General features: G+C 42.9%; 2 protein-coding genes across 3 annotated transcripts in view; one reads left to right on the top strand and one right to left on the bottom strand.

The window, feature by feature from the left end:
• Positions 1-3,526, top strand: part of IGF2BP3 (insulin like growth factor 2 mRNA binding protein 3) — a 118,434-nt gene extending 114,908 nt beyond the window's left edge. For both annotated transcript variants that reach the window (XM_065051309.1, XM_005510922.4), the window contains one exon: positions 868-3,526. In XM_065051309.1, coding sequence (XP_064907381.1) covers positions 868-969 — 102 coding nt within the window. In that variant the 3' untranslated portion in view covers positions 970-3,526. The remainder of the gene's footprint in view (positions 1-867) is intronic.
• Positions 3,527-6,303: 2,777 nt separating this feature from the next.
• MALSU1 (mitochondrial assembly of ribosomal large subunit 1) lies at positions 6,304-14,356 on the bottom strand. The gene is made up of 4 exons (XM_065051311.1): positions 14,104-14,356; positions 11,994-12,172; positions 8,940-9,021; positions 6,304-7,740 (listed from the first exon to the last, which is right to left on the bottom strand). Exons 1-4 carry the CDS (start codon positions 14,339-14,341, stop codon positions 7,562-7,564), a joined length of 678 nt encoding a protein of 225 aa, XP_064907383.1. The 5' UTR covers positions 14,342-14,356; the 3' UTR covers positions 6,304-7,561.
• Between the last annotated feature and the right edge of the window lie 30 nt (positions 14,357-14,386).

Below are 14,386 nucleotides of genomic sequence, written 5' to 3'. Positions count from 1 at the left end.
TGTGCAGAGCCAAGGGATGGAAGACTTTTGCTCAGGATACAGAAAGCACTGCTTGGCAGGCTCCTCTAACTGTCTTGCTGTGATAAACCTTCCTTATGCCTGTGGGAGAGATTTATAACAATTGCACTTGTATTTACGTAAAACAATCTTCTTAAATTCTCCTATGAATATATGTGGGCTCTGGCACTGCTAAAACTTTCAAAGCAAAAGAGAACCTAAGTTGTGATCGGACTGAAATTCAGATGGGAGACACAAAGCATCTTGTAGTATCTGGCAAGAGCTCCACATATGTATGTGATTTGTCCACATCACCCGATCTGTTGATTTAATATCATAAAGAAAAGGATCACAAAAGCCCTTCCCTCGCTTAACTGTCAGTTCAGACCAATTCCTTTTGCCACTTTGCTACAGGTGACTTGTGGTTCAGACAGGAGGTGGGTGGGCTGGTAAGTCTTGTCAGTCTGACCTTCTGGATTCCCTGGTATATAAACAAAAATTGTCCACTCTCTATTAGAACAGTGGTTCTTATAAAACATTAGTATGTCCAGAGGAGCAAAATGAAAGTTGCCTGTAGCTTCAGTAATCTTAATGTCAGTAACCATCTTTCTATGCGCCTGCTTTCTGTACTACAGATGTGAAAAGTGACCATGCAGGTAGTTGTGGTAGGTGGAATAAGAAGAAAAAATTTAATTTAAAATTGTACATCATGACTAACCCAAGTGTATTTAACTAATGAGTAATCTTGTCAGTACTAGGAATTTAGTTATTCTGGATTTTCTTAATCCCAGTAGCATCTATAGTCAGCGGTAAACAGCAGTCACTGTGGCAGAGCATCATGATGGGTTGTTTCTTCTTTATCTCCTTCAGCTTGCTCAGAGAAAAATTCAGGAAATACTGGCTCAGGTAAGAAGGCAGCAGCAACAGCAAAAAACATTGCAAAGCGGACAGCCTCAGCCGAGACGAAAATAAAGGTTTAGGAAATGGCCCATCAGAGACAGATGCCAGACCAAAGACAGACTGTGCGACAGAGAGACGGGTGGTGAGCACCTGTTGAAGTTATATGCAGAAGATCCACCAAGCCAATCACCTGTTCGAGGACCAGGCAACCGTTGAACGCTGTCTCTGAGAATGTATTCTTTAGGCTCTCTCAAACTTTTGAAACCCAGCTTTAAAATAAGGACCCCTTCACTTCCCTTTTGTTCTATTCTCACAATTTAACATAAACTTGTTAGTCTTTTTTATTGTTCTTATTATTCCCCAACAATTTTAGAACTTGGTTTAATGAAGCTTTCTCTTCTGAGTTCACTGGTTATAAAAAAAAACAAAAAAAGAGAAAAGAAAAAAAAAAGACAAAAAAAAAGAAAAGGCATTGCTCATCTAAGTCCAGCTGTAAAAGCAAAACCACATTGGGAGGGTGGGATTCCGGGTGGGTTAGGGTTAGAACAAGGGTATTGACAAGAGTTTAAGTGTTAGTCCCAATGTTAAAACAAGTGGCATTTTTTAGAAATGATTTGGTTGCATTTTTACATAACACTGCCATGAATAACCTAAGGGAAGTGTTGAATGGTGTTGGCCAGGGCATAAAAAGATAAATATGCATTTTACTAAACTACCTCAGGCATTTAGTACCTCAATGAGAAATTGTTCCTTTTTTGCTTTTTTTTTTTTGGTATTTTGTATACTTTATAAAGCTAATAGTTCTTGAGCATTTTATTTTTTTAAAAAAATTAAAATTTGATCAGCCACCAGCCAGGAGTGCTACAGACTTATCGGGGAAAAATATAGTAAAGCACTTCTAGCTGCTGGCTGATGGGAGTAAGGTGGGTAAAAAAAACACAGCCTCAGGTTTTCTGAGGGCTTCAACACCATCATTTGTTTAAAAAAAAATTCAGTGAATGTTCAAAAGATAGCGAATGATGCCAACATTCTGATAGCAGCAATGCCGTTTAGTTTTCTTTTAAGATGGGATGAAAAAGTTTGTGACGGTACTTTTTTGGGAACAGGACAAGGAAGTGATGGCAAGAGGCTGGGGTTGGGGGAAAAATTTAGAAGGCTGCAAGAGGCTGAATTTTTTTTTGTGCTACTTGATTGAGTGCATGAACCCTTTGTGCCTTTGACCATCACTACCTAATAATGCTACATTTAACCATTTGCAGCCCATTTGGACTTTGCCATTTTGTTCAAAGAGCAAGCTTCATCTTCAGTTTGATAGAACACTCGATCTGCTCGGGCGGGTTTGAGGCCGGGAGTGTCTCTGCTGTGCGCAGATCACATCATACTGCTTTCAGTTACCACGATGGGGGAAGGTCAAACAGTGTTTGATCACTTTGAAAGATAATGAAAGGCTAAGTTTACATATCCAGCCGCTGTTATGGGCCACACTAAGCCACTTTGAAGGTTTGAAAAACTATTACAAGAATAAGAAAAAAGAAACCAAGCAAAACAACCACCTCTATAGCCTGGCTTATAATAGATGCAGCAGGATTTATGCACATTCTGCAACCAACCATTAGAGAAGAAGAAACAACGAAAAAAAAGTCAAAAGGCAGGGATAACAGGAAAGTTACCAAATTTTTTAATTTCCGAATGTAATTTGAATGATGATTGTGGTAATAGTGACACATTCAAGTTTCTACAATAAACTTCAGTCTACCTCAGTTTAAGAAAAAAAAAGATGTGGCAACACATGGTGCATAAAGACTGCTGTGTGTGTGTGAGTGCGCGTGCGCGCCTGTATGCGTGTGGTCGACAGAGCCATGCTATTACCTCTGAACCTTTTTTTGTGATGTTTTTTTGTGCATGAGATGATCAGAATCACCATGCTGCACTGATTTGAGGGGCACAACGAGCAAAAACATTTGTTTCATCACTTTGTTATCTACCTCTTAGGTTCATGTTGAAATAGAGGCATTACTGCATAGACTAGATAATTTTCCCAAAGATCATTGTTGTACAGATTAGATAATTTTGAAAATGGTCTGAAGTGTTTTTCCTGCATCTCTTCTTTACTAATTGGTTTAAAAACCACAAACTTACGTTGTAGTTTTAGCGAAGAAAAAATGAGTTTCTTTTCCTTTTTTGACAGTGACCTTCATCTAGCCTTTAGGGTAATTTTTTGTTTCTTACAATGAATTTAAAATTACTGAAGTATGAAAAGTTCATAGCATTTTAATTTTTGTTGAGGCTTAAGTCAGTCTGACGTTCCTTTCTTAACATTTGAGAAGGATTTGACTTCATTATTTGCCATAAAACTGACTTTACAAATAAGTGCTGCATTTACATCTGCTGATTTAAATACTGTCATCTCTTAAATTTCTAGACTTAGTATGGTAAATCATGTTTTTCTTTTCAATTGAGACTTGGTAATTTGGAGTATTTGGGAATAGCTAGAAAGTGAATACTGTAAATGATTTCAATATCCACAAAGTATGGATCATTTTTCATCTGTAATGTGCCCCCCAATGCAGCTCCACTTGCCAGATGCCTCTGAATGGAATAAAGAGTTTAACTCCTATCATCAGATAAAGTTGTGTGGTGTCTTTTTAAAGTAACGAGGCACAGGGACAGACTGTTCTAAGTATTTGTGGTGCTTTGATCAAGTTGGTTTTCTGTCCATAACAATAACTGCATAAGGATGAGCAGTCACCCGCAGGTACACCATAGCTGCCAGGCCATCCAGCAGCCGGGGGACAATGTTTGCACTACAAGCAGTGACTTCTGTGGCTTATGATTCATTGCCCTCTCATATACTGATGTCATACAGTCTGGAGTCCAACCTAGAGTTCACAGTCTCAGTCTTATGCAGATCATTTAGGCTGGTTTGCTGTGGAAGGGATGTGTGTTCAACGGTCCTGATTCAGGGCAAACATGAAGGAATCTTTAACAGGTTTGAAGCAAGATATGAATGGTAAATGGTTTGGTTTTTTGGCTGCTTTTTACCTAATCTTCATTTTGATGATGTCAGTGTGATGAAGCTGTGTAATGAACATGGCCCTAGAGCCTGGGATAAGCAGAACCAGTCACACTAGCAAGCAAATGTGATGGTGACCTGTATCTCACTCCTACCACCACTGCCCAAAAGCACAGCAATTCCCGTGAGGTGGTGGTATTGCCTCTTCATTTAGACCCTTGTTAGCATTTTTTAGAATAGAAATGAGACTAGATGTTTAACTGAATGCTTTAGAGTGTAAGGGAGGGGTTGAGGAATGAAGGAGTGTCATGAATAATATAATTCTGTATCTTTTAAAGAGGAGTGGAAAACCAAACTTATTTTCCAACCTCTTGCATTCTTCCACTTGTCTGCACAGTTCATTTGCTGGGACTAACCAGCAGAAAGAGGGAATTGAAGAACTGGTGTCTGCAGAATCATAGAATAATTTGGGTTGGAAGGGACCTTCACAGGCCATCTAGTCCAACCCCCTGCACTGAGCAGGGACATCTTCAACTAGATGAGGTTGCTCAGAGCCCTGTCCAGCCTGGCCTGGAATGTCCAGGGATGGGGCATCTACCACCTCTCTGGGCAACCTGGGCCAGTGTTTCACCACCCTCATTGTAAAAAAACAAACAAAAACAAACAAACAAACAAAAAAATTCTTCCTCATGTCTGGCCTAAATCTCCCCTCATTTAGTTTAAAACCATTAGCCCATGTCCTATCAGAACAGCCCTTGCTAAAAAGTCTGTCTGTATCTTTCTTATAGGACTCTTTTAAGGTACTGAAAGGCTACAAGGTCTCCCTGGAGCCTTTTCTTCTCCAGGCTCAACAACCCCAACTCTCTCAGCCTGTCCTCACAGCAGAGGTGTTCCACAGGCTACTGCATTTCACAGGGAACTCAAAGCTCACGATGCCAATACTGAGCTGCCTTCGTAGAACATGCCCCCCTGCCATTTGAGCAACATAAAAGGTTAAGCCTTCCTCTGTATCGTTGGTGCATTTGTGACAGCTAAACCCCTGGTTGCTTTAAGCATTTGCTTCATCATGATGCTTTTTATTTGCTTCTAACCTTCCAAAGCTTTTATTTCTAAGCTGCAATTTCAAAGGCATGCGCTTGTTGTACTAGTTTCCATTAAATGAAGCATGTATGCTGTGCAGGACAGCATGGTCTTGACATGGTACTAGGGCACAGGATTTTTATACAAACATGGAAAGTTGTGGAGTAAGGATGCAAGCTGGGCTGCAACAGGCATTAGCTCAACTGACCAACACAGACACTGCTTGATAACAAACTTACTCAAATGCAATGCAAGAAATCAGTCAAATGATGAAAGTTACACCTTGATAATTGTTTCTCCTGTTCAATCCATCATCAAGGTATCCTGCACAGAGCCAAACCTGCACATACCTCTGTACAGCATCAATCTTGACTCATCGGACAAGCTGCTCAGTACTTTTATACAGAAATCATGAGACTGGTGAAAGTGAAACCATTCCCAGATGGTTTCCTTCTGAAGGGGTTTAATGTTGCTTAGCATTGATCACCACACTTCAATTCCTAGGTCTCCGCTTTTAGGCAGGTCAGGCCAAAGGCTCCCAAGCCTGGCAGGTAACCTGGCTGGGGCACAGATGATGATGGTCTGTTCAATGCAGGGTAAGGAACCTCTTTTCCGGCGCTGGCACTTCTGATTATTTAATAGCAACCACTGGATGTTCCATATAACTCCTTTTCACAATGTGCTTTGGCAGTAAATTCAGTTATAATTTTTATTTTACTGGGGTTTTTTTGTATTTTTTTTTTTTTATCCAGACCATTTTCCCTGTTCAGCTGCAGGTCCCATTCTGTTCACATGGAAGCTGTTTCCTCTCTTACTGTTCTTTTCTGGGTGCTCCTTTTGTTACTGTGTTCTTTGAGACAGGATGCTGCATGTGGTTCTGGTTACTAAAGGCAGGTTCATATAACAGTGTAATGTTTGCTGAACCTGCCTCTATTCATCTTGTAGAACTTGTCTTCAGCAGCAAAAGGCAAACAGTTTCAGGGAATGATCCAAACTTACTCCTACGTACCCCTCCTAGGAGAAAATGCTTGATTTAGAACCCATCTCTGTAAGACAGCCAAGGTTATCTTTCCCCCATGTGGATGACTTTTTGACAAGTATCATGAAGCATTTCAAAAATCTTTCTTTTCAGTCAAGTCTTACCACCAATAACTTTATTTCATTGGCAAAGATGTTTCATCTGCATAGTTTAACTACATTTAATAAATGCTTCTTGCTCAATTTGCAGAACTATTTGCTGCCTCGTATCAAACAGCAGGTGAACTTGGGGCAGAAGAGAGGCTGGACACAGCAAGAAAATGACCAGTCTGAAATGAGGAAGAAGACTATTTTATTATTATTTTAAAAAACCTCACCCACCAACACTCTCCCTTCTTCCTGAACATCACAACCACAGGCACAAAACCCAAGGTCACTTTCTTTGAGCACTGCAACCAGCAGCTGCTGTGCAGGGAAGAGATGCAGACAGGGCTTGAAGTAGTTTGTGGGGCTACGGAGGAAAAAGGTGATTACCCTCAGGATCTGCTGTTGCTGCTTCCTGATGCACGGCACAGCAAGCTTCTCCATAAGGAAGAGATCTTCCCCTAGTGCTGAAAGCCCTGTCCCATAGTGGAGAAAAGCATTTTGTTTTACACAGATGAGGCTTGCTACAATCTTGAAGTTCTAATTGGTTATCAGACCACGCAGCACTCAGACTAAAGATACATTGAGCAATGATTTCTGAAAGTGCCAAACACTCTGATAGCCCAGTGACTCAGGGCTTCCTTCAGAACTACTTTTGTCCACTCCAAAGGAGCTGAAGGTTCACACGGCCACCGCACTGCCTCAGTGTCCTTCTCCAGAAACTAGGTGAGAGGAAAACTAGGAGAGGGGCCAACTGTACACTCAGAATGAGCTGAATGTTTTAACATGAAGACAAGGAACCAAAGCTCTTCAGGTTGTTTTTTACTGTTATTAAAACCAGATTGGCCTTGGCTGAAAAACTGACTTACTGTTAACTTAAGACACTTTTATTTGTCACTGCTGCTCTTGGCTTCTATGTGCTCAGTAACACCAGTCCGTTTTCTCCTTCAACTCAGAGCGTGACTTGCTTCATTGCGACGAGAGAAGGAAGTGGTTTAATGCAAGCTTCATCTAAACTGTACCATCTCACATAGTTTTTCCTTGTAGCACTCAAGCCTTTTTTGCACTGCCACTATAGACAAGTCTTTCAAAGATACTAGAAAAACATTAGAGGCTGAGCATAAGTTCCAGGGTAGGCACCTGGCTCTGCTCTGCTCTTCTCACTGCAAACTCCATTGAGACAGTGACTCCTTCAGGAAGCTCCCATATGACAGGATTCCACCTTTGCTGTTTTACAGCTGTAAAACACCCTTAAGATTGAATCCAACCTTTATTGTTCTATGACTCTATTAATTTTTGTAGCTTGTTCAGATCTGTACCTAGGCACATCCAATACATACACTGTTTTGTACTGATCAACTGTAGTGACTGTTAAGGCCAGTCATCAAGACTACAGGTCTCTCAGGTCTGTGAAGGCACACTCATTTCTCTTTCCACTCAGCAGCTGCATCAAGTTCTTGTCTCAAGATGATCACTGCTCTCAGGACTCAGTCCAAATATAAAGTCTTCTGGCAGTGACTGTGGAGTCATCTGTGTTAACTGGTCATCGTAGGAACCGAGAGTCCAGAGCTTCTCCAATTCATAAACCTCTCGCGTCTCTGGCAGCATGAAATGGATCACTATGCTCCCTGCACAGAAGAAAAATTCACAATAAATTAATGGGAGCTGTAAAGCACTACTACACTTCCAGCTGCACAAAGAGTTCAAGTAATCTACCCTCATTCTGGCTAGTTAAAACAGGTCAGCTTGTGGAGGTCTTAAGTTGTTGATTCCAGTTCTCGAACAGAGTTAGGAATTGGTCAGTCCTTCAAAAGGCTCCAAGACTACAGCCAGGAGAATGAGAGGGACAACACTCTGGTTTGAAGTAAAACAATAACACAAGACTCCAGCCCAAAGGAGTTATGACTTCTAGCAGACAGAAGGAAATAAGCACAAAGAAATTTTACTTGATAGAGTCCCCTCCCTGAGGTTACAGATGGACTTGCAGCTTTCCTGTTTTACCAACAACATTCAGCTATAGCCAAGTAATTTTCCTTAGGTGTGTTGCTCATGCTTCTCAGGTGGTTTTTATAAAGAAGCAGGTCCAAACTTGGACATCATAAGGTTTTTCTTATAGGTTTTTATTAATTCTGTGCAAGCAACAGTGAGAACATTTAATTCCAGTGTACTTCTAATGCACTTTTTTCTAGTTATGTGCTTAAATTTTTATCAGTTTTCAGTTGTAACTATCAAAATAACTGATAGTAAACCAAGGCTTAATGTCACTGCCTGCAGTGCTCCTCACTCACCCAGGCTCTGTTTTAAGCCAAAACACAAAGCTAGAGGGTGAGATTCTAGAGCTAGCAGTGAAGGAGCAATGCTTCCTGAATGCAAAGACTTTTATGTTCATGTAGAGAGTTTCACACCTCTAGAATAAGTAATTAAACTCAATTTCTTAGGACAGATGTTTTACCCTGCCCTGTGTCATCTAGACAGTGGAAAAGCGGTTCAACAGTTCACTGTTAGGGCAGCACACAAAGAGCCCCCAGATAGGGATTATCTCAACTTGAGAATGACAGAGGTAGCTTTTCTCTTTCCATTACTGTTACCTTCAATTTCTTACAACCTGCTTTAGGCACTGAAGAGTAGCTACTGCTTTCTTATCAGTGCCAATGATCTTCAGTGAAAATTTGTTCAGTATCTCAATGAGTCCAAGCAACAACAACTGGAATTCTAAAACAGCAGAGTATTGTGGATTCTCCACAGCAACCAGGGTTCACAGTGAGATGCTTCCTTCAACAAAGAGCTCATGCAGAACTTCATATTTGTCAGATTCACAAATATTTACCAAAATCAATACACAGCCAGTCATCTGTCTCTTTCCCTTCAATCTGAGTATGAGGATCGCTTTCTTCTTTGTGATGCTTGTACTGAGAGAGAAGCAATGGCAGAAAATTAATAACTTTGCATTTATTTAAAAGCACTCAAATCTAACTGATAAACTGGACTTTGCTGAGTTGCCTAGAGTTGTTTTAAATCCAAAATGGGATCACTCAGTGTTGGTTCTGAGGTCTGCACACACACAAAAAAGACTAGTATACACTTGCAGCAGTGGAAAATAAGTACATATTACCCAATGTGATTTAGTATCAAATCTGGTATTCAAATTCTCAGAATTCCTGTTACACACTAATTTTATAGGTATCCATTTTTTCTCCATATGAATATTGAATACAATTGCTTAGCATTAGTCTTTCAGTCATAGGTTCCCTGTAACTGCCATTACCGCTAAGTTTTATTTCCTTTCAGACACCTTTCATTGTTGGTTTACATTGGCTCGTTCAGGATGCAGAAATGGAGCTGCCAAGCTTATCCTCAGATGGGGGAGTGGAGAGAAAACACGTTTCAACCCATGCTGTGAGGACAGCACTCAAACAAGCCTCTTGAAAGCACACCCTCAACACTTGTTGCAAGAGGCACATGATGGGCACACAGGTTCCCAAGCTAGGAAGCACTGAAAGAGGGGAGAGGGCAGCTCAAAGCTGGGCTGCAAAAGTTCAGCCAGGACAAGGTAGTTGGTTCCCTATGCAACACGGTAGCTTTTGTAGATGGCAGCTTGAGAGAAGCACCCACCACAGCTGAAGAAATTTAACAACTAGACGCTTAAGTACTGTCTCTTTTGGATCTGGCCATAACCATTACAAAAAGCATCAACAGAAAAACAAAAAAACCCAACCAAACAAAAACCACACACACACAAAAAAGGGCTGCATCTTCACAAAGCTCCTTCATTCAAATTTCTACCTTTTTTCTAGTTGAAACAGCTAACCAAAAATATGGAAACCTTTTTCAATCTGAAATTAAAAAACAAACCTAAACTTTTACTTCAGCACAAGGCCACATGGAAACATAGAGTGAAAATGCATGGCTCTTTCAGCCATGAAAGACAAAACAAGAGGTTGAAATAGCAAGGCTGGCTAGCAAATGAGTCCTCCTTCACCGGGAAAGCAATTACCACAAAATGCAATTGCTCTGCTCATTCCCACATAATGCTAGTTGCTGGACAACGGCCCCAGTTTGCAGACTAGAACTATGAAGAACTTTCAAAATGTAATTCAGAACTAGTTCTACCATCCTTTCCTTAAGACAGCCTGTGAGATATACTCAAAAACAGGTCATTGTCAAAAGACTTTCGGAAAGTCAGCTTAAAATACTGAAGAGCCCAGCGTGCACTGCCATCAGCTATGTAACAGAGGTAGCAAAGGCTGATCTGCACTAGAAACTTCCTTCAGCCTTGTCTTTAAAGGCTGTGTAATGGTAAACAGGTTATAATAAAGCCAAGTGTTAGGTTCTTCCTCTAACAGGAAACTGGATAGGAAGGGGTAAGCAGTGGCGGGGACTTCGCCATTTGCAAGCTACTGGAAGAAAAGCATGAAGACTTCATGCTACACACGAGCACCTCTGCATTTTAGTGTAAATCATGCATTACCATGATGGTTTAGGCACTGTACTGGTGAAGTTAGCCAGCTGCCCAGCAGCACTCCCAAACACCTGCTCTGCTTTACATCTTAAGCTTCACCTTACTTTTTGCCTAGTGAACTGTCAATGCCAGACAAGTTCAGCCCCTCTCGGCACCTGGCACGGCCCCCCGGTTTCTCAGGCTGCCAAGGAGGACACTGTGTCTCCCCAGAGGCTCTACCCTTGCAAAAGAGCTGCTCCCACAGCCACAAGAGGGAGCAGCCACCTGCAGCACTGACGCATTATTGCAGGGTGGGTGGTATTCACTGATCTCTCCTGGTCTGGGGGAGATGGAGCACTGTTGATTTAAAACTAGCAAACTATTCAAGTAATAGAGTACATACTAAACACTTATATTGAGTACATTCAAATGACACTAATACAACTTCCAGCTTGAGGTAAAATTTTAGTTTGCAAAGATGCATCAGTTCCTGCAGAGATCACAAAAAAACTCCCCTCATCCACTGAGAAAGGCACTGAAAAGCAATCCCACCTCCTCCTCTCTCCTTCTGCCCTCAAGTCTCACAGCTGAAACCAATGGGACTGAAAGGAAGAAAGTAAAACCAAGAGCCAAAAGAAAAATGGGGTCAGGAAGGGAAAGAAAGTGTGTGAAGAGAAGGCAAACTGCAGGTTGAATACAGATAGCTGATAGAGATGAGGGCTACTCATATTCCTCACACTGTGTTTTGTAACATGGCTCTTTTCTGGCCATAAAGTTTCTCCCTCCCTGAGTCCAGTCCTTCGTTCCTAAGCTCTACCTGTATTTTTATTATGACCTCTATTCTCTTACTGAAAAGCTCACATTCCGCCAAAGCCCAACAGTGCAAGATTTCTGTGCAAGGATTGCTGCTGCTGCTTCTCCTTTCCTCCTGTGCACACACAATATGGTGACTATTAACTAGCCGTTTGCTTTAGTAAGCCCATGAAGGGATCCTGTGCCTCACAACGTCATCTCTTTCCCAGCCTTATGACATACCTGAGAATCTGGAAATTTTAGGGATTAGAGTTTGAGAACAGTCAGATTAAGCTATTTTCAATAAGTGGGAATAGCTATGAAGCTTATTTGGACAGAAGACAAAAGTAGACACAGGTCATCATCACCATCTAACATAATTCTTGTTCTAGCCACCAAACTGTGCTAATGTCATGCCTGCTCTCAATACAGAGAGGTCTATTTTTAAAATATATTTTCTATATTTTGAGTAGTACCACTAAAGGAATAAAGGACAGTTAGTTGCTAGATGTATCCAAGACTAAATGACATAAGGATAATTTGTTTCCTCTTGCCTGGTGCACCCCTTTACTTGCAATCCCGGAAAACTTCCTTTATCAATATTTAAAACCATGCTTCAAAACCAAGAAAGTGCAGAAAGAACCATCTTACCATTTTCAGCAAGTAATGTGCCATTGCATGGAGGTGACGTGTTGAAGATCCACTCACAATTATAAAATAATCACAGTATTTTATTTCTGGAGGTAGTTGGATGACACAGACATCTTTAGCATTTTCTTGCCTCAGCAGATCTACAACAAAGTCAATGTTGAACTTTGGAAGAACAGTATCTGGAACAGACAGAAAAAATAATACAGTGGCAATTTATCTTTTTAATTGCAAAAATCAATCACTTAAAATGGCATAAAACAGCAATGAACTAAATTACAGCCTAAGCTCACTATGGAGTTTGGTTTGATACTGACAATGCAACATGAACTGCAGATTTTTAAAAATAATTTTTAAAACCAAAGTTGAGAACTGAGCACTCTTCTGGTAAATAACACTCCATCATTAGATATAGCAGTTAGCAAACATCAAAATTTCTTCTAGGCAGCTTACTTATTTCTTGTCGTTAGAGTCAACGCTACCATCAGATATTTGTCAATTGAAATGAATGAAACCTAGGTATTTCAACAGACGTTAATAAAACAGACAAAATTACAGATATTTCAGAACAATACTTTTCAACAGGCCTGTGATAACACATGATGTGATGAAATTACTGTAAGATCTTAAGCAAATTAAATCAATATATTGAAAACGGAGCTGATGTGATGCAGTGAGAAAGTACTTTGTATGTTCACAATGAATAAAGCCACTTCTTTTTCCCTAGCCTGCTCTGCCACAGAGGACTTATGATACTGCAGACAAAGCTTTAGTCCTTCAACAGTTCAAGCAGGCCAGCTTAGAAACCAGTAAATTAGTGCTACTACCTTCTGCTTACACCATTAAATCAGTTTATTTCTAATTTGCCCTAATTAGGTAGCTGCAACTTGGGTGCAGATTTAAGGCATAATTTGAATCTGTCAGCAATGCATGCCTGCCACTATAAAGTGAACATTAGTGCAGAATGAGCATTAGCACAAAGCCAAGCTTTATATTTACCAATATAAAGAAAAAGCCAAACAAAAGAACAATAGCTACATACAATTATTTGTATGAATGAGGATATGAAATTGGACCAAATTTCTGTAAATGAAAGCCTTTAAGCTCGGAGACTCATGCACTCTTTCAACTTTGCTGTGGTCACACATGCAGAAAATTAGCAGTGGCCACAGCTCTTCCAGACACAGCAGTTACAAAAGTTAAATATTTGCCTGGTAGCCACATGTGAAGTCCCTGGTGCCTACTTAAAGAACGAATGTTCTAAACAACCCCAGGCACCCTCTGCCGCACTGAACGTCATGGTCAGATGTAGGCTAGAAAAGATTTGTGGCACAGCTACAACAACAAACCATCTCTGTGCACACAACACTACTAAACCCACGATCTATACGGGAAAATCTCTTTGTGAGGGTCCATCAGAGAAACACACCTCCGGCTCGGCAGCACTGCCCTCACAACAGCTCCCGTCCGTACCTACACACGGGCTGGGGCTGCGCTGCCACCGACCCGTCCTGTCCCAGCGGGGCTTCGGGGGAGACACCGCTCAGCACATGTCCTGACCCCGAGGCCCGCGGTCCCAGTCGAGCCAAGGGCGACTCCACGGCTCTGGGCAATCCCAGGATCTCCCCGCAGAATGAGATCCCACCTGTCCCGAGCAGTTAATTCCTTCCCGACGGGCCACGTTTCTCTCAGGGCACCACTCCACAGAGCTGGAGCGCCGGGCAGAGCCAAGGGCCGTCGGGTCGGTAGCCTTCTGGATGTGCTGCCGCACGGCCACGCGTGGGCCTGCCAGGCCAGCGCCTCGCCTCCTGCGGAGGCTCTGACACCGGGTTACCCAGCGCCTCAGCCGGCGGCGCTCCCCGTTCTGCGGTGCCTGAGCAGCGCCCGGCGCGCTGGGGAGGCCTGCGCGGCACCCGCGCTCCCCCGCCCGCCTGCTGAGGACACCTCGAGAGCCGTTCACCTCAACAATCATGACAGAACCGGGCCGAAGCACCAAGCGGGAAGCCAAAAGGGCCACAGCCCAGGTGTCGCGCACCGGGAGGACCCACAGGTTTACCCCGGCAGCTCCTCCCCCCGCCCCGGCTCGGCTCAGCCGCCCTTCGCTGGGCCCTACCTGCTGCCTGGCGCAGCTCCGCCGCCGCCACCCCCAGTACCCCGGCTCCGCCGCCTCCCGCGCCCCGCGTCTCCGCGCAGACCCCGTACGGAGCCCCGGCCACCCACGGGGGGGGCCCCCGCCGGAGGGTGCCCCGCACCGCGGCGGACAGAGGCCGCAGCAGCCGCCGCCCCCCCGACAGCGCCCGCCACATGCCGGCCGCCGCGCTCCCACACCGCGGCCCGCCTCTCCCCGGCATGCCGCCCAGCGATTGGCCAGCGGCGGAGACGCCCCTCTCATTCTA

This window comes from Columba livia, chromosome 2 (genome assembly GCF_036013475.1).
Source record: "Columba livia isolate bColLiv1 breed racing homer chromosome 2, bColLiv1.pat.W.v2, whole genome shotgun sequence".
In the NCBI taxonomy this organism is placed as follows: Eukaryota; Metazoa; Chordata; class Aves; order Columbiformes; family Columbidae; genus Columba; species Columba livia.
The sequence above is the reverse complement of the archived record's forward strand: the minus strand, read 5'-3'. Positions and strand labels throughout refer to the sequence as shown.

Excerpts from the sequence above, each read along its gene's own strand:
- MALSU1 (XM_065051311.1), bottom strand. The coding sequence starts at position 14,341 with ATGCCGGGGAGAGGCGGGCCGCGGTGTGGGAGCGCGGCGGCCGGCATG. Across the intron at positions 12,173-14,103 it reads GGAGCTGCGCCAGGCAGCAG|ATACTGTTCTTCCAAAGTTC; the intron begins GTAGGGCCCAGC and ends TGTCTGTTCCAG. Across the intron at positions 9,022-11,993 it reads CACATTACTTGCTGAAAATG|TACAAGCATCACAAAGAAGA; the intron begins GTAAGATGGTTC and ends CTTCTCTCTCAG.